At 37.5% G+C, this 25,345-nt stretch overlaps 1 protein-coding gene across 1 annotated transcript in view; it reads left to right on the top strand.

The window, feature by feature from the left end:
- pcxb (pyruvate carboxylase b) overlaps positions 1-25,345 on the top strand; it is a 341,179-nt gene that overhangs the window by 236,858 nt on the left and 78,976 nt on the right. Inside the window, exons 13-15 of the mRNA XM_028475285.1 lie at positions 11,374-11,518; positions 12,397-12,486; positions 22,687-22,908. Coding sequence (XP_028331086.1) covers positions 11,374-11,518; positions 12,397-12,486; positions 22,687-22,908 — 457 coding nt within the window. The remainder of the gene's footprint in view (positions 1-11,373; positions 11,519-12,396; positions 12,487-22,686; positions 22,909-25,345) is intronic.

The raw sequence follows: 25,345 nt of genomic DNA, 5'->3' as shown, positions 1-25,345 counted from the left end.
TAACAGAAGGATCTTGAAGTGGGTGCGGAATTGAATGTGAAGCCAGTGGAAGCTGGTGGAGAACAGGAGTGATGTGGGAGATAGAGAGGGTGATGATGCAGGCAGCTGAGTTCTGGACTAACTGGAGTTTATGGAGGGATTTGCTGAGGAGACCAAAGAGAAGGGAATTGCAGTCGAGACGAGTGACAAGTATAGCAGCCCAGTGTGAGGGGTGAGGGAGGGGCGGAGCCCATTCATGTTACATCTGATTATAAAATAAAGAAACACTTTAATCTCTACCATTGAATGAGTAACTTACTGAACCATGTTTTGCATGGTTATACTTTGACCTGGTGTGCTATTATCGGAATCCACCACAAGGACGAGTGATGAGTGGCTATTGAACCGACGGGGCAGCACGAGACCATGCTACCTCTCACTCTATCACACTGTTGCCAGTTCATGGCACAGATGAATATATAAAGTAATGCTATGAAGATGGACAAAATGTGAGAGTCATTGACATCATAATACGATATATTAAAGTATTGAGGAGTTCGGTAAGGCTTTAAAGGAACACCAAAGTAAAGATAAGAGTACATAATAATTTGTACCATAGTAGATTTCTTTATTCTACAGCAGCGCTTCTCAAACTGGAGAGCCGTAGCTTGGGGTTTGTGAATTTGTATTTATGTTGTATCATTACAATAGTGTATAGTTACATACTGTATGAGGACCAATGCACCAATAACAAACATACTTTACATGTGCAGTATATGAGTACTGAACATGATGAAGTATGTGTTGGTTATCACAATGGATATAAAACCATGTAAAAAAAAGTCCTTAATTTAACTTTTCCTCCAATAAATGTGCATATATTTTGTTTTTTTTGGTAATGCGTTACACCAGTGGTTCCCAAACTTTTTCTGCTGCACCCCCCTTTGCAGAATGAAAAACTCTTAGGGCCCCCCCATCATGTCAAAAACAGTTTTTGTATAAATTTGTATAATTTGTACTATTCTTCTTCAAATCTCACAAAAAATAACTACATATTTTAGAACAATAATAAAGCTCTTTATTAATAAAGTGCAAGGAATAAAACATTTTGTATTTTCATGCTTATGGTTCAGCAAGGCCATTCGAGCCCTCCCAGTTGAAGAACCACTGCATTACACACAGTTTGTTACTTAGAATAATACAGATCTTAAATATTTAAGTTGGAACATTCAAAGAATAGATGGTTCCTATGGCATTTAGCACTACAAATGGCAGTAAATTGTGTTTGGCGTGAGGATTATGAGGAGCCTATTGAAACATTTTCTCTCTTGTAAGTTGTCGTGGATCCAAAAAGGTCGCAAACACCTGGTCTACAGGAATAAGAGCTAACAGGATTATTTCTGCCACTGATGGCATTGCAAATATGAGATTGTATCACATGTTTAACCTTACAGTTTTGATTTATTTTTCTATATTTATTGATGGTTATCCCCTTTCTCATCTTGGTGGTTATAAATTCAAATAAGATGTAGATCTGGTTGAATCCATTTTTTTGTAATGTAATCATAAGTTAATCCATCACAAGTTGAGGAATATTGCACTGAAAACCCAAACACCTGCTAACACAGTCGGACATAGCACGCTCTATGAGTCTGGAGCAGTCGATGAGTCGTTAATAATGCCAAAGGACTCCCAGATTACCACTGAGGAGCAATCTGCCTGAATAGGCCTGCATCAGAGGGTCTAGAAGAGTCAGAAAAGGCCTTCATTTCAGCAAGTTCACCACGCAAAGCAGTGTGTTGCTACTCGATGAGTCAGACTACTTTGAATAAACATCCAGGATTTTCATTTGGAACTTTTGTGAATGAAGCTTTTTTTAATAGAGAATGTTTTCTTGATCGAGCATGAGATGTTTTAAAGGAATGTTTGAAGCTAAAAACTCATAGGAAACACTCATGTTGCCCTATTTAATGTCTGTGTCGCACAGGTTTGCGACTTCTCACTTTCTCCTGGGAATACCGTGAACTTTCACAACCTCTGAGCTTATATAAGCATATGGCTCCATTTTTTATAGCTGTAAAGAAAAGAAAAATAATTAGAGTTCATAGCTGTGAGCATCAAAGCATTTTGCTTCTCACACACTTTTACAATACATGCAGTCAACCTGTGACAATAACACAGGGCCTGATGAGTGAGTGTAGATACTTCTTGTGCTGCACAGGCTTCAGATTTTGACGATTCGATCTGTAGTGAGCCAAGATTTATCTTTATTGTAATGCTGGGGCTGCACTCTCAACAGTGACAGCGTTGATTAAAGTTCAGCAGCAATTTCAGCACCTGGGCCAGCTCCAGCTCACAGAGAGGCAGCAAACACACACACACACACACACCCTGTGAACAGCTCCGCTCTGAAATGCCCTGGCTTTCTCTTTAAAAACACATTAACCATAACTCGGTTGTAACGAGCGGTTTAAGTGTGATTTTTTAATACATTGAGATGTAGCTTTATGATTGGTTGAATTACCAAGCAGTTGGTCAGTTGAGGTACGATGATTCAGGATTATTTAAATACAACTAACTAGTTGGCTGTGTATTGTTACACCCAATTAGTCAGACGTGTGCAAATGGTGGCTCGGGGGCCACATGCAGCCCTCGGACTGATTTTTTTGCGGCCACCAAAGTAAACACTCAAAAAGACTCCCAAAGGTACAAAAGTAGAACAAAAATAAACACAGATTTTTTTAACTTTTTTTTAAAGGTAGCATAATTTTACAAAATGATTTCAAATGCATACAAAATTACAAATACAAAAAAGGACGGAAATAAAGTACGCATAAATAACAGAAAATGACAACAAAAGTAGACAAAAATTATTAAGATAAACGGACACACAAAATGACTCATAAAACACTTGGGAATAAACGATTCTTAAAAAAAAAACCCACACAAAATGGCAACAAAAATCTACAAAAATAATTTCAAAAACATAAAATAGCAGAAAAAATACACAAAACAAAAACAACAAACACACACTCTTTCCTGTGTTAATGCTCATATAGGTCATTATTCCTAATGCTGTCACGAATGTTGACAATGTGGCCCCCGGATCGGAAAATCACTGTTTGTGGCCCCCACTGTGATAAACGTGAAAAAACAAGCCTTTTTAATTCAATTATTCAGAAAAACTGCACTCTATTCAATTAAGAGCTTTAAGAGAGTTTTTTTGTTAAAAAAAAAAAGAAAAAATATTAACTTATTTGATGATAAATGTTAAATTTTAGTCAGAAAATCATCCTGAAATAAATGTTTTTCATTTAAAATCTTTAAAGGTTCAAGCTTCAATCTTGTCTTAAAATAACAGACCTACCCTAGATGTATGGTTAGGTCACAAATGCAGATGAATCCATCTTCCTAGAAAATGAGCATTCATTTTGTTAGGATTTTCTCCATCCGGGCTTTTTTTTTCTTCTTTCTTTGGAACAATTTTTCATCACAGCTTCCTTTATTAAGTGTGAAATGAAAATGGCTCTACAAAGCCGTGTGGTTTTGAATCATTGCTGGACAGAGCTAAATCTGGTTGTATTCCACAGCAAAGATCCACATGGCTAATGTCAGAGGCTGAGTCTAGATTCAATTTGTCAGCACAGCCTTGGAATATCCATGCAAACAGAGTTGTTTTGTTATTGTCGTTGCTTTTTATTTTGTAATTGGAGTAGTAGTAACAGCAGTACGTTTTAGTGGCTCAAACTGCAAGCTACAGTTGGTTTTTCTTTTACTTTTTGTTTTTCTGTGTGCAAGTAGCTCCAATAAACCTTTAGATTAAATGGGTGCAATGGGCAGTGTGAATAGTTAATGGTCATTCAGGTAAGAGGTGAGAAATAAAAATAAATGAGGTGTGACCTTAAGGCTGAGGAGGAATTAGGGGCAAATGTTTCATCAGAGTTGGAATCACCATTGTTATGGCGCTCATCTCACTTTAGGATACAATAATCAGCCCACACGTGTGAAAGAAATGCACAAAGGAATGAAAACAAACACACCTACACACACACCAACCACTGGCCTGCTGATGTTCTGTTCAGCCAATCAGTGGACTGGACCATAACATGTCACTAGCATGGCACATTAAGACCCATATTAATGTGTTGCTATTCTCTATTTGCCTTTGATGCTTTTCCTACATTTTTCAATTACAATTACATCTTCAACTATCCATGTTCAGTTACCATTACGTTGACCAGTATTTTTGCCAATTACAATTATAATTTTTTTTCCCCTGAAAGTCAATAACAATTGCGTTCTCAGTTGCTAAAGTTGAATTACAATTAATCACAATTACTCTACTCTATTATTGACCTTCCTTTTGTGTTAGCTGTTAGCATATCTTTTGATAATGAGGCGTTTTCACCCATGTCTTAAATCAGCTCTAAAATAAACAAAGAAATATGATTTATCATATAATTTGTTTCTCATCTCATGATTACTTTATTAGGCTTCCAAATCAATGAAAATATTGATATCAATGTTTTTCATGTGGGTGTCTGAGCCTTTTTTCTGTCACTATATCCCTAGATATATATATTTATTTTTTAATGCTAAAATCATCCTTTAGAGAACTGACAGGAAAAGTTGATATGAAACACATTTTAATAATTGTTAAATACGTACGTATGCCTATGTGTAAACCATAGAACTGACACGGTTCCCCAGTTTTGCATTTAATTACATTGTAAATGACAGTATTTATAGAATGTTCATGACAATTACTATTACAAAGTCAATTAACTCAATTACAATTGAATTGCGATTACAGCAGCAACACATTTTTTCAATAACAATTATGTTTTTGTTGTTTTTTTAAAGCAATAAGGTGTGTGTGTTGTGTGTAAATGGTTTTACCTTCAAATATCCTGCCTGTACATTTTTGTACATTTCATGTTTGTCATGCTTCAATCATTTGACCAATGACAAATGGATAGGTAGGAGAAGAGAGAGAAGACGAATTACCCGACAGCTCCCCCATTCTACTCCTAATCACTGAGGGCACTGGAGAGGCTGTGTGACTGAGGGAGACTGCTCTGTGTGTGTGTGTGTGTGTGTGTGTGCGTGTGCGTGTGCGTGTGCGCGTGCGTGCGCGAAGTAGACAGTGATCAGGGTGCTAAGCACAGCATGGTCTTTGGAAAAAAACCTCAGATTTAGCATCTTCCCTCTCTTTGATGCATTGTTGTTGCTTCATTGGGGATGAAACACTTTGGTCACACTAGAACATTACCACATTTAGACCGACAACTACCCTATGTACGCAGTAGTCTGCTCATCAAAAACCAAACTTATGCGCATCAATAACAAGGATGACACCACAATAATCATGGATCCAATCATACCTGGGCATTATAACCACTGTGGAGGGAGGAACGGAAGAGGATGTCACCGCCAGAATCGGGAAAGCAAGGACAACATTGAACATCTTCCATACAGTATAGAAAGCAAAAAACATCTCACTCAAGATCAAACTGCAAATCCACCCTACTCTACAGCTCAGAAACCTGGAAAATAACCACCAGCGTAATCAGCAAACTCCAGACATTCCTCAACCGCTGCCTCCGACGCCTGCTAGGTATATACTGGCCCAACAAAATCACAAATACCAACTTGCGGGACCTCACTAAACAAGAAACAATAAAAAGCCAAATTCGAAGAAGAAAATGGAACTGGACAGGCCACATACTCAGAAGACCAAACACCTCAATAACAAAACATGCTGTAACCTGGAACCCGCAAGGCAAGAGGAAGCAAGGTAGACCTAGAACCACCTGGAGAAGAACCTCAGAACGAGAGATGAAGGCGCTGGGGCTGTCCTGGCAACAACTGGTTCGGAGGATGCAAGACCACAGAGGAGGGAGGAGTTTCATCAATGGCCTATGTTCCCAGAGAACTTAAAGGCCTAAGTAAGTAAGTAGTCTGCGCTGAGTGAGGACAAAAGTGTTGAAAAATCTCTTGTGTGATTTATTGAACTTTAAGGATATCAGGCCAACTATAGAATTAAATCAAATGTAAGAGAGATACTAGTTGCCCAGTGTGTCAACAGCTGTGTTGGATATATGTGTTTAGATGTGTTGGATATATTTAGATCACGTGTGCCATATATCAGTGGTTCTTAACCTTAGGGTCGTGAGACGCTGGGAGGGGCTCGCCCGATGCCTTCAAGAAACTAAGAGTGTTTTAACAATTTTAACCCATTTTTGCTTATTTTTACCCTTTTTTTTTGCAACTACACCAAATTTCCCATGTTTTAACCTATTTTCATCACTTTTTCTTGACATTATTTTACTCTTTTTAATGCATTTTTACAATATTATTCCCTTTTCTGTCAGGTCACCATCAATTTTCAATGCCTTTTCTGCACATTTTTTCGCTAGGCAACCACTTAATAAAATTGTGTACTGCTTTGCACACTGCAGTCTTTAGAGGTACTTTGTTAAAAAAAACAAAAATAAAGATAAACAAGCTGAGGTTGCTTTTTTCAAACTGTTAACAGTGTATCTCTCTGTGGTTTGCCACATTTGCAAACCACTGCTTGTGTTGCGTTTTAGTGTGTGTGTGTTCCCCCGAGTGCTGCACGGGGCTTCTCATTTTAATGCTTGCCCAGATTTGTGGTGTTTTATTTCTTTTTTACCACCTCACACAGCCAATCCTGATCTATTCAATCACACTTTAGAAATATTCAGTAATGTGTGGCTGTTTGGAGAAGTGTTTCACCCGACCACAGACTTAAAGGAAAATATCCTCTTTTCAGTGTGGAATACAATGTTCTAAACATATTTTTGACAGTATTTTGAAGCATCTTATATAAACAGTTTATAAATACCTACTTATTCTCCTAAATCCAGGCTAAAGGTTATAGGAAATTTGATTCTTAGACTTTAAATTGGATTTAATCTAATCTTTTAGACTGTTTACCTTGTCGCTCTTTCTGTTGATGTTCATGTCATACAGGAACTATTAGACTTGGTACATTCCTTTGAGGTGATGCAATAGTGTGATATTTTTTCTACACGAATAAGGAGCCGACTGGATGGTTTTGAACTTTTCTGACCTACTAAATGTGGGTCATTTAAATGACAGGCAAATGTCAAAGAAAATAATTTGATGGCAATCCTTATTTTTCTACCTGAAAAACACAATTGCATTTTAACATTTAAAGTGTGAAGTGAAGTCCATATAGTTGGTATTTCAAATTTTGCCCTTCAAAAACTGTTCTGTTAATCTAGAGCAAGAACAAATGGCAAACTGCATCTTAGCTAACATTTTGGAAGAAAAAAAAAATTGCCACAAGAAATTAATCCATGTATCAAAAGTTTTTTTTTAATTTTTATTTTTTTTGTGAAATTGCTTAGTACTGCAAAGTGTGTGGGTTTTTTTTTCAAACTTAAACTACTTGTGACACTCATTCCCATTTTTCTGTGCTCACTTACCCTTACAAATGCATCATTTTTTTAAAAACCTTGGGTTTTGTGCACTTATTCATAGTCTGTGAAGTATTTTGAAGCAGAACCCCCAAAGGCCAAATGCAAAAGGCAGTTATTTATCATGCTGTGCACATAGCTTTAAAAGCTGGAGCTGTGTGTGTGTGTGTGTGTGTGTGTGTGTGTGTGTGTGTGTGTGTGTGTGTGTGTGTGTGTGTGTGTGTGTGTGTGTGTGTGTGTGTGTGTGTGTGTGTGTGTGTGTGTGTGTGTGTGTGTGTGTGTGTGTGTGTGTGTGTGTGTGTGTGTGTGTGTGTGGAAGGGGATGAAGGCTGATGTAAATGTAAGAGCTGTTAAGTAGTAGATAAGATGTGCCTGTGTTTGTGCGCGCTCCGCAAAAAAAAAAAAGGTGTACATCCTTTGAAAGTGGTTTGTTTGCAAGTGTGTGTTTTTTGTTGTAAGCCAAAGGTATACACTGTCTGATAATTAATCCCTATTTTGATAAACATGAAATTAAAAGGACAAACCTTTAGCATTAGTGTTGTCATTTCTTTTATCAACGACTCTGTTATTAGCTAACACTCTTCCATGGTATTTATCTGTTTTTCATCCCAGCTGTGTTTTTCTGTGTTGACAGCATCTATTTTGTCACAACAAAAACTACACTATTTGGCAACATTATGTTTCAATCTTCAACAATAGTGCATGCATGAAGAGAAAAGTCTACTTTGTGTTGTTTAACTTTTTTCTAGGAAAGACAAAAATGTTTAGATGTAACTACTTTTCACATAGTTGCTGCTGCATATTTAAGCTTTTAATTTTATTACGCATCTCTTGGTACAGCTTAGACGCATCGTGAGTGTTGGGTGTTTCGGGTCTAACAACCAAATACATCCCCAGATGACCCAGCTCGTGATGAACAGATCCCTGCTTGTGTGTCATTAGCTTGTGTGGTTCACGGATCACCTCGCTTGTTCCAAAGCCATCTTGATGCCTTTTCTGTGGCATTTGAAATGTTCCTGATGGTTCTCTGGCTGTGCTGTCCAGTGTTTCTCAAATGGGGGTATCGCGATGGCATGACAGGGGGTACTTGAGAGAGAGAGAGAGAAAAATAATAATTGAAAGCATTAAAAATATGGGGTTTTATGTTTATTTTTAGTTAAAAATGATAATCACACTGAATATTACCAGTAACTCACATAATGACAACAAAACCACACAAAATATGAGAAAAATATACTGAATAATAAAAAGTACAAACAACAAAATAAACAAAATGACACCAAGAACACACAAAAAAAAGACACAAAATAATGATAGTAATTATCTTGATTAGAACGTGAACTGAAAATACAAGGGTCAGTCTTGGTCCCACACCAGGAGGGAGAAGACTGAAAATTATAAAAAATTATAGAAATAAATCTATTCAGGAGGCTCTAAATTCTGTTTCATTGCACCCTAGGGTTAGGTATTATTTAAAATGTGTGTTATCACTCATTCAATCCAGCATTATAAATACAGTATCGATGTATAATTGTTTTTTCACAGAATTCTGAGCAAAATGTAGTAGTCCATCATAAGGGGGTACTTGCATTCAAAAAGAAAAGAAAAAGGGTACTTGAGCAAAAAAAGATTGAGAACCACTGCTTTAATCCATAGTACCTTCAATGTGCTGCACGGTAACTGTTCTGCAAAGTCTCTGCACCCAACTTCCATTGGGTCACTTTAAGTCCTTCATCCCCTGTGTCGACATTCACTTGCCAGCTCCTCATACTTGGCCCTCTTCCTTTATCTGGTCTTGCTAAGGGACAGTCACCAGTCTTTTTGCTTCTGACACTGGGACCATGTCTAGTGTAAGTGAGGTCTTTGAATTAGAATTTGAGCTGCCTCCCATGAATGGCTTTGGCACTGATGTTTCATTTCTCTGGCTCTGAAGTGAAGGAGTACTCTGCTGTTTGATGTTTCATACTGAAGGACATTCCTGTGCTAATATAATCTTTTATGGTCCTCAGTATGTGGTCATGGCAGTATAGCAACCTTTGCCCATTGCTTTTGGGCAAAAGCTCAGGATGTGCTCCAGTGATCCTCTTCTCTGGCACAGTTGGCGTCTCTGTTTGGCCCCATCAGAATAAGTTGAATGGGCTTGGGGAACATTGTAAACCCATTGAATCAGGATATGCAAAGCTTGTTTGCTGATTATTGATAGAGCTAATACTGATCAGGATCTATGAAACAGTGTAGGAGGGGTATATCAATAATAATTAGCGGTGCTATGTAAATTAGCTTTAAGCTAACTCTGGTACAATGCATCAAATTGAAACATTTGTTTTTTTTTATTGTACATGGTCCTTTTACAAATAAATAAATCTGAGATACTTTAAGTGTCAGATCACTTTGATTTAATAATGAAATACCTATGGTGGGTTACGCTATTTAGAGGTCTGAATAGTTAAAATATTGATAACAGAACCTCCGCCAAGCACCAAATATATAGGCAGTTATCTGGATCAATAATCAGTAATGCCATCAATTTAAATTAATCTAGATTAAGTAATTACAAAGTCTGTAAATAATTAGATTACTTTTTTTTAATCGTGTCCCACCACTAGTTATAACCAGAAAAAGACTACAACTGCTACTGCATGAAAGTAATTGAAGCACATGGTTGGAAACTGAGCTTGCAAACATGACCATGTTGGTGCAAATATCCAGGACCAGTTAAATCCTAATTCAGATTCAGCAATAGGACTGAGAAACTAGGAAAAAAAACTCCAGGTTCTTCCATTGTATATGTCTTTTGGTGCTGAGATTTCTCAGTAAACACCCATCACTGCAGTCGAAAGATAAGGATGAGCCTAATGGTGGTCAGAGAAGCATGGTGATTGGTCACTTAGCCACAGGGGAAGGGCAAAGGAGCCACAAGTGGCTCTGCAGCCATAGGTTGGTGACCCCTTGTATAAGCTAATGTATTTCCTTAACAGCTCTAACCTCTGTGGATGAGTGATACTGTGTTCTTGGTTCGACGTTACAGCTTTGAGACCATGGCTATGTAGGCAGCATAAATAATGAAATACAGCACCTGCACTTCAATGCTAATTTGATTACATTTTTTAAACTTTCACATTCTTGACCGATCTAACATGTATGTCATTAGACTTGATATCTTTCTGTTGGCTTTAATTTTAATTCCCACTGAACACATTTGGCTATGGTTTTTTGGTATGACACATGTATGTTCTTCACACACACACATCCGCTTCCGATTCCTCTCGTGCATGTGTCTTTGGTCTCCCTCCTCCCAACTGTAGGAATAATTGTGTTCCACCAAATAGTCTTTGCTTAAGTGTCAGCAAAAAGATCGAATTGTAGTAAATCTTGTCCTTTGGTTTTCTATAATGGATAGCATTTACTTTAAAACATTTATATCTTTCCATTAGGAAGAGACCGTGTGCGCGCGCACGTGTGTGTGCATGTGTGTGACAGGGTGATCCGTCTTTGGAATATCCTTGGCGATGGCGAAATGGTGTTACCTCTCTGGATTTAGGATACTTATTTCCTGTGCGTGTGCATGTCTCTATCTGTCCTTTTTATTTCCATCTGTTATTTATTTATTTGCTGAACTTCTTTTTACCCTATCTTACATTCTGAGAAGATTCAGAAGCTTGTTTTCAAAGAATCTGCATTAAATCATTAAAATAACCTATCCTAACAAATCTAGATATTATTTTATTTTTGGTTATTCATTTGTTTTTAATCTTTTACCCTACCGGTATTGTTCGTGTCTATTAGTAAAATGTTGTGCAAATGTACTTAACACTACTTTGTATACAATTGTACATAGTTTAAATATATTTGTGTTGTCTGTGCTTGAGACTTTTGTTGAGACAATAATGCTAATAACGTGCAACTTTGTTTTTTTCTCCATCTTCAGACCAACATTCCTTTCCTCCAGAATGTTTTCTCCAACCACCAGTTCCTGCACTCCACTGTGGACACCCAGTTCATTGATGAGAACCAGGAACTCTTTAACCTCAAACCAACACAAAACCGAGCCCAAAAACTACTGCATTATTTGGGTGAGCCTCTCCCCACACACACACACACACACACACACACACACACACACACACACACACACACACACACACACACACACACACACACACACACACACACACACACACACGTGGTGTCTTTCATTTAGTTTTAGCCTCTTAATGTTCTAATTTGAAGTTTGATCTTAATAGAGCAAAACAGCCATAGATTTAAAATTAAGACTTCAGATCATCCATAATAATAAGGAACTGTTTTATTAATAAAGCTTAACCTACAGATAGAATTATGTCTAGTTATTGTTTAATACTAATAAACAGAGAAAGGTTAACATGACACCAAACAAAAGAACAAAACAAGATCTGGACTTAAATGTACTGTCAGCTTGAGACCTTAGAGGAATTCACTTATCGTAATTAGGCCAATTAATTGTTATTGTTATATCTTATGCTATTGCATATTGTTCATTAAATCCATTAGTTATGAATATGTATGTATATATTTAGTGACCTTTTTATAATGTATTTCTAGTGGGAATATACATTTCTATAACAACTATTTATTAATAATTGGCAGAGTATTTATTGTAATGAAGTTGATCTGTATATTATGAATATATATCGTTTTTTGGTGAAGTGGATTGATCACATTAATACATGTTATATATTAAATCCATTCATTATGTATAGGAACTAACAGTAATGCAATTAATATATTTTTTCAGGATGAATCATGTTTTTTAACTGATTGTTGTAGATTTTTTTATTTATTATTATTATAATTTTATAATAATTTTTTTTTTATAGCTGTTTTATAACCTGTATCTTGTCATTGCACTGTTGGATAAGTTTAAAATAATCTATTAACTCTTTTTTGTTTTTCTTTTTATTCTGGTATCCAGGTCATGTGATGGTTAATGGACCAACCACTCCCATCCCAGTAAAAGCAAAACCCTCCTCGATCGACCCTGTCATTCCTGCTGTCACTTTGGGTATGTCAATTAAACACTTCAGCCTGCACACACACAGTTTAATGTTACTGTAACATCTTTAGTGAAAAGCATTGTTGAACTCATAAAAATAAAGGGAACAAATTGATCAAATGCTAAAGTAAAAATGTGAAAAGTCTAGCTGGTCTTTATTCTGCTCCCCTAATAGTATAACAGTGCATCATCTCTATTGACTCTTTTCCATTTAGTCTAATTTAGCAAGGCACTACCATAACATGGGTTCTACATTTCTCACGACACCAGTGCTAAAAATATGAACACACGTGGATCCATTTGGCACTTTGGATAAAAGCACCCAGCGAATGACAAATGGGCTGTCAAACAGTCTGATAGCTGCATGCAGAAAGGTCTTCCTCAATGACTCGGTTTAGCATGGGGGGATGAGAGGGGTTTTAGCCCCGACTAAGCTCTGCATGCTGTAGCACGAGGTTGCTGCTCATTTCTTGTGGAGGCAAAAGTTCAAAAATAAGGGTTTTACCTTTGTGCTCTGCACAAGCACCTCACAGTCTCAAAGGCTGACAGCCATCCTGCACTGCTTGATTAGGTCTGATCTAAAGGTCTGTCTGGGTTTTACCCAAACAATGTATTTGAAGGTAAAATAGCACTGAATAGCACTAGTTAAAACATACAAACAACATCTTTTAAGTGGTGAAGTAGTTTTTAAATTTGACGTCAATATTAGTATGTAGTGCATTCACATTAGATAGTATGTAAAAATTGAGTTTGTGAGAAATACCATATTTTTGCCTCGTAGATCCTGGTTTAGCTTTGCTAGCCACAAGCGCCTCCTTTCCTTTGATAACTTGTGAGATTGTTGTTTCTGATTTGTTATGATTTTTGGCAATCTATAAAACTCCAAATGTGTTTCACTGTTTGACCTTTTGGTACAGCCAAAAACAAGGCAATAGTTCACCATTTAGTCTCGAAATTTGGGATTTTCTTGTTTGCGTGCTGTTTGTAGACCTGCTGCTTTATCTCCAAAATGGCGACTTCCGGGTTGATGACACGCCGTGAAAACCCTCTATAGAATAGACCTTTATGAATCCCCAGAGGGGAAATTCACATTTGCAGCAACACAGTATAAGAAGTACAAAAATAAATACTAACATACGTGAAAACTCCTGCACTAAAAATCTTATAAATGTGTCATTTGAGTCTCCTTTGAGAATACTCTTTGTTAAATATCAGACTAAAGTCACTGATTTATGATGGTTTTACCTTCAACAATATTTGAGTTCTAGCTGAAATTAGAAACAGAGCCTCCAGGATCTTTAGTTGATTTTGGTGATGCTTTTTAAATTCTTGGAGCTATTGTAGCTCTCTTGACTCAGAGCAACTTTATTTGTTGCTGGCACTAAAAACAGATTCATGCTGCTATTTTCTTGTCAGCCATAAAAAAAAAAAATGATAAAAAATCTGATGTATTTATCATTACTCTGTTCTGTTGTTGTGCGCATCACAGCATGCTCAGTGATTACCAAAATAACAAACTAATGTGGATAAAGGGAAGCGTTGCTGAAGATGTTTTCCATCTAAACACTGTGTAGAGTGAAGCTCAGTGGAGTCCAACGAGAGAGACAGACTTGTCTGTCTGCAGTGTTTGTGTGTCTCAATGTATGACTGACTGAGCATATTTGGTTTTGTTTACCGGCTGCTTGTCTTCTTTTATGTAAATCTCATGTCAGGAGCTACCATGGCCTGTCACACTGAGTGAATATATTAACATTCCGCTGTACAAAAACTGACATAAATACATATCGTCTAATGAGCATGTGTTTTGTTGATTGACACCCCTTTCTTTTCCTTTTTTTTTTACACACACCCACTTACTGTAAGCAGCTGATGAGGCAAATGTATGCAGCACTAGAACGCACAAAGGTATAACTAAAGCCTGCTAATGAGATTTGCAATGTGCTTATGTCCTTTGACTCACATGGAAGGATTGAGAGAAGAAGGATTAGGGTTAGTATTATTTCACTGTGGAAAGAGGGATGATTAGGGTTATTTTTAATCTGTGTAGGGAGAGAAAATGGTCAGGTGGGCGCGTAGTAATGGATACATCAACTGAGATTAATATTCAAAAAAGGCTGTAAGAAGGGATATTACTATCAAAAATTAGATGAGTGATTTTAAAAACATGAGATAAAAAAAAAAAACATCACCAGAGAGGTATATTGGAGATGTATTATAAAGAAAAGGCAAGAAGCTGATATCTCAAAAGTAGTCAAAGGTTTCCTACAAATACACCTCGATCAAATTACCCACTGGCTTTATTTATTGGGGACATCTAAAGGTTAATGAACAGATGCCTCTAAACTAGCTGTAGAAGTAATGACTAATAAAAATGATGGACAATCCTCCACTTAATGGATATACTGTGTTTGCTATTCAAAGAAGAAGAAATACGCTATTATGACCCTTTTTGTTGTTATTCTGTTTTGTTTATTTTTGACTCTCATTTAGTCGGTAGTTTAATAGAGACTTAAATGTATCTCCTAGCCTAGACATGTTTTGGAGGTCGTTTTTTTTTTATTTGTTTGTTTATGGAGTCTATGGAGTCACTTTTTTCTTTCTTTGTTCTCTTTCTTTGAAACATCTTAAGTTTTTCAGAGAAAACATAAATACTGTCTGTCAAAATTTTTAACAATTTAACAGTTATGACACATTTGAAGGAATCCTGCATCATTTATACTGAAGTTGACCCCAGCTCAACATGCTAGCCTTTGCTGATGGAAATCTGCAGAACCTGTGAAACCAATTCATTTGGATGCTACTATACTGCTGTAATGTTATACCATGGAAGACTTCAACTTTAATTATCAGTTTGAAGGTGTCCGCTTGAATAAGGCAAGGAAAAATAATATTGTTTATAGTTAATGGAGGATAAGCAAAAGACCAGGAGCCTTATTCATAAAACATTACGTATAATTCATACAAAACATTTCCCATTTATAAAAACCTGCCGAGCACACCAGCTCCCACTTTTCCCTTTTATTATTCACAGCCGACCGAAAAGGTTGGGTCATGGAACTCGCCCTCCCCATACCCACGTTTTACTATAAATGGTCATTGCAAAGGAGCGCATGAATGGTTTTTTGCATCTGAACGAGCTGCTGACCAATGGTATTTTACACTCGGTAATGAAAAACAAGGGAAGGAATTTCACATTGTTGAAGGCATTTCAGGTGTTTTATTTAGTGGCCATAGTAGTGACGACAAAATAAATAAAAAGCAAGTTCTTTTCAGCACTTTCTCGCTGCTATAAACAGTGTGAAATGTAACAAGGGTGAAGAAAAAGCGGACTGAGACAGGCACAGTCAGAGCACGTCTGCTACAGCAGGGGTCCTCAACTGGTCTCACCCTGGGACCCACATTTTGCCACGCGACCCACTTTTTTTTTAGAATTCAACCAGCCAAATTTAGTTATTCAAAAATAACTGTTGAAAACACACATGAATATATAATCTTTTTAAAAATTTAAATCTATATATTTTCCTGTGCAACATGAGAGACATTAAGTATTTATTTATTTTTGACCAGCTTTCCACGACCCACTTTTGGGTTCCGACCCACCAGTTGAGAATCGCTGTGCTACTGGTCACACCTTATCCCACACCGCGTGAACCTGGCTTTATTTCACCAACTCAGTACCAAAACATTTGTGCTCACTGGTCATAGTTACTGTACCAATGCTCACACTCCCACGCTACGTTTATTTTTGAAACCGCGTGCATCTTTCAGACCCGGTGCGCAGCGGTTATGAATGAGGCCCCAGGCTGGGAGACTTTGGCTGTGTTTGAAATCACATACTTACGGACTACTTTAGGGCCGGATTGGGACTCATTTTCAGCCCTGGAGCTTCATACCTCAGACCGGCCCACTTTAGAATAAAACATATTATTACAAAAATTATGTTCTAACCTTACATGTTGAGTCTACAAGAGCATGCTGTTCTGTAAAGCCGTGTATTGTTCTAAAATATTTCAATTCAGTGCAGGTAAGGGTTGCTTCAAAATGTAGAATTATTTCTAGATGAGCGCACATCTCCAACATTGGTCTTTACAAGATATCCTTATCAAAAATAGCAGTGGTTACAAACCTTTTCTGCTGTAACCTTTTTTGAAAACAAACAAAAAATGTCACTATTTTTCAAATATCATTGAAAATAATGTATAATTTGCAATCACATAGTTTAGAACAGTAATACAGCTCTTTATTAATACATTGCAAAGAAAAAACATTTTCTATTTTTCATAATTCATTAAATGTATTTTATATCAGCATCACTTACAAGAGAACTTGAATGGATGAACCTCGACGGAAGTAAAGCCCTTCTCAAAAAAAGGAAAAAAAAGGAAAGAGCTGCTAGTGGAGGCGCAGTGACTTCGGTAGCGTGATCAACTGAACGGTATGATTGAGGATTGCGCGTAAACACAGGCCCTCACAGCCCAAATATCTGGGAATTGTCCAAGTCCTCCCGATTAGCTACTCCGGGCCTGTGCTACTCATACTAAGATCCACCACAAACCAAATCTTACCCATACCTAACAGGAATACAAATACAGGAATACAGGAAGGACAAAATTCCTTTTTTTGTGAGCTCACCAGAGCCTGGAACAGGTCACCTGGACTTTTTAAAAAGACTGTGGGGAAACATCTGGCTACCGTTGTGACCACTAGTGATGGACACTGTAGTCTTACACCAGTGTGTACCTCCTTTTGTCTGAGACTGTATGTTTTGTGTGGTTTTGTGCTGATGTTGAATGCTGTGTTTGTGTGTTCTGCAGAGCAGGAACCTGTTGAAAATCAGTTTGTACTGAGCCAGGCCCAGTTTGGTTTTAAATATTTCTTGCTTAAAAAAGAAAATGAAATTAAATGAATGAAATCTGACATAAAAAATTACAGTAGTATGTAGTGCGTTCACATTAGATTGTATGGAAAGATTGAGTACGCGAGAAATACCTGGATGAATACTATATTGGGACATATTTGAAGTATGCACGGTGGGTCATACTTAACCACCCCACGATGCATTGCGAGTGGAATGTAAAATTGTCCTTGGACCGGCTTCAAGCTAAAAGTCAATCATCCTCTTTTCAAAATAAAAGCATCTCTTTTTATCTTCTATTAGTTTTGAATGCTTTTGTAAATAGGGCTCTTGTTTTGAAGTTCACCGGAAGTTTTGTCAGTAGCAAAATGGCGTAAATGTCCACAAGAAATGTGTTTCTGGCACATTTATGGATGAAATGACCACATGTTGATTTTCTTCTTGGTCACTTTCTCACTTAAAATGTTTTCAGAACTTTCAAAGGTGGAGAATCAACAGAGATATTTAGCCTCAGTGTGCTTCAGGTTTTTGACTTTGTAGGTTAGAAATGCATCTTGGGAAACTTGGAAGTATACTTCAGTGTGAATGTCGTCAACTCTCGCACGTTGTTTTCTGTAATTGAAAAGCTCACAACCCCCCCAGATCAGATAGTCCCTGAATTACTGTCAGCTGGAAAATTCAATGAATTTGCTGTATATTTTAATGAAAAAATACAATCAATAAGGTCAAACATCAGAACAAACCAGCAAAATCACAAAAAGCTTGAACAGCTTCAACCACTGAGGGATGAGTCAACAACAATGTTAGAGTTTATTACAGTGAACCCAAAAACAATAGAAGAGACTGTTCAGCAGCTGAATCCATCAACGTGTTGCCTTGACACAATACCCTCAAACTTCTTTAAAACTGTTGTAAAGTCAATTGTCACTGATTTGTGTCAGATAATTAACTGCTCATTCCAATCAGGCACCGTACCAAAATCCCTGAAAGTAGCTGCTGTGAAACCTCTGTTAAAAAAGAGAACACTGGATGCCTCTATACTGGCTAACTATAGACCAATCAGCAACCTTCCATTCATGGCCAATCATTGAGAAGGTGGTCTTCAACCAACTGAGTCAATTCTTAACATTCAACAAAATATTTGATAAATTTCAGTCAGGTTTCGTTCTCATCACAGCACTGAAACTGCTCTGATCAAAGTGATCAATGACATAAGGTTGAACACTGATTCAGGAAAAGTATCTGTTCTCATTCTGTTGGATCTAAGTGCTGCATTTGACACTGTAGATCATACAATTTTGTTTTACAGATTGCAAACATGGGTTTGACTAAATGGAAAAGTAATGCAATGGTTTAAGTCCTACTGGAAGGAGCGAAGCTATTTTGTAAGCATTGGAAACTTTGAATCTGACAGATTACCAATGTCCTGTGGGGTTCCTCAGGGATCTGTTCTTGGACCCCTTCTGTTTAGCCTTTATATGCTTCCTTTAGGACAAATTTTGCAGAACTATAAAGTTGATTATCAGAGCTATGCAGATGACACACAACTATATCTATCACTGAACCCAGATGACCATGGTCCCATTGAGGTGTTGTGTGACTGTTTAGAAAAAATAAACTGCTGGATGAGTGAAAACATCCTTCAACTAAACCATGACACGATGGAGGTGATTGTCTTTGGTAACAAGGAAAAGAGGACTGCTGTCAGCAATTATCTTGAGTCTCGTTCTTTAAAAGCTAAAGACCAAGTCAAAAACCTTGGTGTTCTGATTGACTCAGATCTTACATTCAGCAGTCAGATCAAATCTATCACAAAAACAGCCTTCTACCACCTAAAGAACATCTCCAGAGTGAAAGGTTTAATGGCTCAGAAAGATCAGGAGAAACTGGTCCATGCTTTTATCTCCAGCAGACTGGACTATTGTAATGGTCTTCTGAGAGGAATCCCCCAAAAGAGCATCAAACAGCTACAGCTGGTTCAGAACGCTGCAGCTCGGGTCTTAACCAGAACAAAGAGGTCAGAACACATTACTCCAGTTTTAAAGTCTTTACACTGGCTCCCAGTCAGCCTCAGAATAGACTTTAAAGTTCTGCTGCTGGTGTATAAATCTGTGAATGGGTTTGGTCCAGAATACATCAGTGACATGTTAGTCAGGTATGAACCCAGCAGGTCTCTCAGATCTATGGACACAGGTCAGATAGTGGAGCCCAGAGCTCACAGTAAACATGGTGATGCTGCTTTTAGTTGTTATGCTGCAAAGAAGTGGAACAAACTGCCAGCAGAGCTGAAGTCAGCATCCAATGTGAACATTTTTAAATCAAAGTTAAAGGCACTTTTTTTCTCTACTGCATATGATTGAGAGGGAGATTTTTAGTCATGTTGTTGATATGATGATTTTACTGATGATTTTAATTGATTTTACTGATGATTTTAAATGTTCTTATTGATTTTAAACAATTGAATGTTTTATCATGTAAAGCACATTGAGTTGCCTTGAGTATGAAATGCGCTATACAAATAAATTTGCCTTGCCTTGCCTTGAATGCTCATCATCCTAATCCTCCTAACCACACTTATGGTATATAGTAGACAGTATACTGTACAGTAGAGTTTGTAGTGTTTAGTACGAAGTGTGCCATTTTGAACACATCCATAGTCGTAAACACAATCCAGCTGGATTCTTGTGATAGCTCACTGCTAATAAATAGGTGTGCTTCTGTGGAAGGCGGTCAAATAGGAATTTGGGCAACATTTTAGCACTTAAATACAATACCCACCTTTTCCTATGCAGTACAACACCAACCAAACCTGGGCTTGTGTATTTGAATCTTTTGAAACCAAAGTTTACTTGAATTCTTTTTTGGAAACACACACTTCTTAATGTCTCCTCCACAGTGTTGTGACACGTGTTGTAAGAAATAAGGAAAACCAAAGTATGTGCGATACAAGTAAAGAAGACATTTGTGTGTGGATGCTTTTATACACACATTGATCTTGATAAGTTCAACTGTCTAAATTTATTTGCTCCAGCAGCATTTGACTTGACAAATCTCACCTAGTTTCCCTGAAGTCTTGTGTGCACTGCTTATTGTGTTGTATATGTGATCAAATCCATGTCTGCCTAGTTCAGTTTGCACATGCGGTCCTTAAAGGCAATTATAGCACAGGTCATTTGTTTTCACAAAAGGGAAACAATAGAAAAGGTCAGGTGCAGATATTCCCCTCAACTGGGAAAGAGGGATTCAAGGTTGGAGGACAGCTAAGCCAGTTGCTAGAACCTCATCTAATTGATTCATAATCATAGCGCCGTGGGGGAAAAAATAGATCCTCATTCTACTCGTACATATTTCAATGCTGAAGTTACGTTCAGTTGCAATCCAGGCCCAAAACAAAAGAAGGATTTGTGTCATTGAGCTAGTTTGGATGACCACTCAGCTGTAATGAAGTGAAAACGCCAGCATTTGTCATGGGGATTCTTGCAGCTATTTTCATTCCTCCTTGTAGATGCTTTTAGCAGTTGTTTTATGTCTGAACGATGGAACATTATTGTCTTGTGCACTAACCAGAAGCATTCATCCAGCACCAACATGTCCAACAATGTCTACCTCAAGGTCCTCATTGAGTAAAGCCTGCACATGTGCAGAAACTGTCTCAATGATGGAATACCTTGCTAGGTACAAGGTATTTAGTTCATTATTTTGCTGCATGTCCTTGTGCTGATGTTGGTTCATTTGTTTAAATTGTGCTGATATTTCTACAGTTCTACAGTAGTTAAATAAAAAAATAAAAAAAACATGAGTTATTTGTAATAGCTAGATATAAAGCACTCAACCATTGTTCTGTTTCATACTCAAAAAGCAATTTAGCACTTTTGAAACACAATGTTATTGATCCCTTTTGTGATGTATAATGGAAACAAATGTCATTTTATGTATGAATACTGTTGATAAACTGGTGGGATGTCTAATAAGCCCAACAACTGAGCCTTGTATTAAATGTAACTGAAGGCCTGAGCTGAAAGGCAATGTTCTGAGATTGACACATACACCATGTAAGCACCATAGTTACAGTATTATTCACTGTAACACACGCTCTGGCTGGGTGCTGAAAACCTGATTAGGAGGATGTCACAGTAATACTAATAAGCAGTTAACCCTCATATTTTCCTTGGGGTCAATTTGACCTCATTGAATGTTCATCATTCGAAAAACAGTAGTTGACTTTTTTTTTTTTTGCTTCATATTTCATGACTTTTTTTTTATTTGATTGGTACAATTAAGTGTAAAATTATCATGATGATCATATTTAAGAGTTCTGAACACATATTGCATGCATTGGTCTTTCTCTGGGGTCAATTTGACCCCAAGCTGTTTTAGCTTAACCAGCTCCAGCTGGTTCAGAACACTGCAGCTCAGGTCTGAACCAGAACAAAGAGGTCAGAACACATTACTCCAGTTTTAAAGTGTTTACACTGGCTCAGCCTCAGAATAGACTTTAAAGTTCTGCTGCTGGTGTATAAATCTGTGAATGTGTTTGATCCAGAATACATCAGTGACATGATAGTCAGGTATGAACCCAGCAGGTCTCTCAGATCTATGGACACAGGTCAGATAGTGGAGCCCAGAGCTCACAGTAAACATGGTGATGCTGCTTTTAGTTGTTATGCTGCAAAGAAGTGGAACAAACTGCCAGCAGAGCTGAAGTCAGCATCCAATGTGAACATTTTTAAATTAAAGGTAAAGGCACTTTTTTTCTCTACTGCATATGATTGAGAGGGAGATTTTTGGTCTTGTTGTTGATTTAATGTGTTTGTTAATGATTTTAAATGTTATTTATTATTATAAATATTAAGTTCTCTGGTGTATGAAATGTGTGATACAAATAAATCTGCCTTGCCTTGTGTAAAACTTGTCTGTGTGTAACCCCTGTGTGACCTCACATCCCCAATGACCTGATGGTGGCGCTGCAAGAATCACCATAACCAATAGGGTTCATACTCTTGTGAGAGAATTTGAATAAAAACTATTCAAGATTAATTAATTCTAATTTAAAAGTTTGGCTTGATGGTGGCGCTGTAGATTAGCTCAAGGTTTCATTATCAATGGGTTATTTATTTATTCAACAAATAAACAAAGTGACTGAAACAAAAAATTGGTCAACAATTTTCTGAAATTCATTTACTGGAGGCAAATATTGCTGGGGTCAGATTGACCCCAAGGGTAAAATGTGTTTGTAATATTTGAGGATAATAGGAGGGTTAATACAAGAAATACAAGTAACATCTGCATTGTTGTTTTCTATTTGTCTTTTACATCCTCATCCATGTTAACTTTGGTGTTTTTCTTCCAATCAGGTGAACCGCCCGTGGGTTTCCGAGACATCTTGCTGCGTGACGGTCCTGAGGGATTTGCCAAAGCTGTTCGTGCGCAGCAAGGCCTTCTGTTGATGGATACCACATTCAGGGACGCTCACCAGTCACTTCTAGCCACCAGGGTTCGTACACATGATCTGAAGAAGATCTCGCCATTCGTCAGCCACAACTTCAGCAACTTGTTCAGTCTGGAAAACTGGGGAGGTAAGATTTCTTTTTAAATTTGGACCAAAGGTTAAAGGCTGCCGTCTTGGATTTTGATTTACATTTTGCTTATTAACCTTAAAAGCCGTCTGATCAAATGGAGAAAAAGAAAACCAACTACATCCCCTTCCTAAAAGCAAAAAGTGCACCTTCTAAATGCAGCCATGTGAGGAGTCTTATGACTTTCCTCTTCTTTGCTGTGATAGCAATCATTTTTAATTAAATGTCCTTGTGTGTGTTCATCCACTCCAATGTGTGTGAAAAGAGCCCGCCTGTCCGTACTTGTCATTCTGTCCCTGCTATCATGGCCGATATGTTCTATATTTCATTTGTTCCATTGAAAAAATCTGGTGACATTGAAAACATATCACCTTGGTCCATCTCATAGCTCCCTAATTGAGCAATACTTTAAGCTTCTGCCTGCTCGCCTTTGAATAGAAATGATCACTCACTGTTGCTCAAACCTGTTGAGGTTCTGCCCTTTTTCGACACGGGAGAAAAACATTATGTTTGAAAAGCTAACGTGTGAAGAGGAATAGTTGAGAAATGGTCTCTGTGAGTGAGTCATATTTGTGTTATTCTAACATTGAGGCTTTCAAGAAGCACAGAATCCTGTAGTGGATATCCAGAGAATGAAAACTTTAGTGACCAGTTGTAAAGATCATAACAGAAAATGACAGAATTTGACATTCAAAGCTTTTTTTGACTCTGAAAGGACTTACAGCATTACCAACGTTTAACCAGAGACTCAATCAGTTTCTGTAGCAGATCATTGTTCAAATATGAGACAAATCGAAACAATATATTTCATTAATGTTAAAGGTCCCATATATTCTAAGAACCCCAAAAACATAGTATTTGAGGTTTATTTTGCCAAACTCGCCTGTTTTCCAGAGTTTTAGCCTCTGAAAAGTCACTTTCTGAGCAACTCTACACAAACAGGCTGATTTGTGGCCTACTTATGCATATTCATTAGTGGGTGTGTCTATAGACGGGACACTGACTTCCTCCTCCCTGCAAGGTGGCGTAGGGCCAGAGGATGCCCCCCCTCCTCCCACCCACTCCGTAGCCGAGCTCATGCTGCTTTATTAACACGAGACAGAGCGTGGGGGTGGGGCTTTCACCAGTACATACATAAACTGTAGAAAATACATACATAGCACTGCGCGAAAGACGCTGAAATGCTCACCTTTGTGGGCGTGTCTATGAAGCCCAAGTAGCACTTTTATTATGTTTAAAGAAAGTAAAAATGACAGAGAAGACATGAATTATTGTGTAAATTACCAAATAATCCAGTTGTAGATATGTTCTCAAATTCACCAATTTAATAACCTCTACAATATTTTTTATGAGCTTACACTTTTCCGTTGTTTATATGACGTGAAAGCAGTCATTTTTAATTGCAAATTGTTGAAAGAACTCTCAATTTTTCACAAATCTTGTAATTTCTCACACAAAATTCCCCACCTGCATTCTGTAGCCTACTTGAGTTTAAACTGGTCCATATTTGGCACCTGAACTAAAATGAGTTTGACATCCCTTTTCTAGACAGGTGAGGAATATATATATATATATATATATATATATATATATATGTGGTTGTATTTCGGCAGTCACTCTGTCTGCAAAAAAGTTTTGCCAATGTATTATGACCTGAATACCAACACCTGCTCCCAGTGGGATCGACTGAAGCTGCAAAAGAAAACACAAAGGTGCTGAATTTAGAGTTTCAAGAACAACACACGTGGTAAATACACATTTCTGAAGGAATGGTGTGGATTAATCTGCGGTCTGAAGTGAATCCAGTTGTGATAAAACACCAAGAGGAAAGAGAAGAGGGAATACATCCCACTGAGTGGCTTGCCTCTAAACTCTTTGATAAAGTTCTGATGTTTAAACAGAGCTGGGTGACCAACTTTGAAGTCCTTTGTCTGGGTAACCTATTTTATGTTTTAACAGTCAGTTGTGTTCATGAAAAAGTTTTGTAAAAATTCTGCCTATACGTTTTTATCAACTATTTATGTGCCAGCGGCAGGAGTTGTCACTGTTGGATGTAGAACACAAATATACGAGTGGGTTAACTTTAGCTGAGTCCTGAGACGATGATGCTTTTACATGTTGTTACTGTGAGTGAAGAAGTAATATCCATAAGGCATCGTCCTGCTGCATCTGTGAAATATGATATGGAGTCAGGAAATATATTAAATGAACATACATCAATCCATTTTCTTCTCCCACTTATCCTGCTGAGTCTTTCAACATAAATGGTATTTGCAGGAATGTAAGTTGGTCTTCTGCTACTGCTGGCGCCCTAATTTTACTGATAACATCTGGGCGATAAATTTACTATACACCACAGCAGAGTGGGGTATTACTTGTCTGCTGTTAAAGGCTCAAACCCCACATGGGATGCATTTGCTAATGTTTTATAGCTGAG

This window comes from Gouania willdenowi, chromosome 18 (genome assembly GCF_900634775.1).
Source record: "Gouania willdenowi chromosome 18, fGouWil2.1, whole genome shotgun sequence".
NCBI classification, from domain to species: domain Eukaryota; kingdom Metazoa; phylum Chordata; class Actinopteri; order Blenniiformes; family Gobiesocidae; genus Gouania; species Gouania willdenowi.
This window is presented reverse-complemented; position numbering and strand designations above follow the sequence as displayed.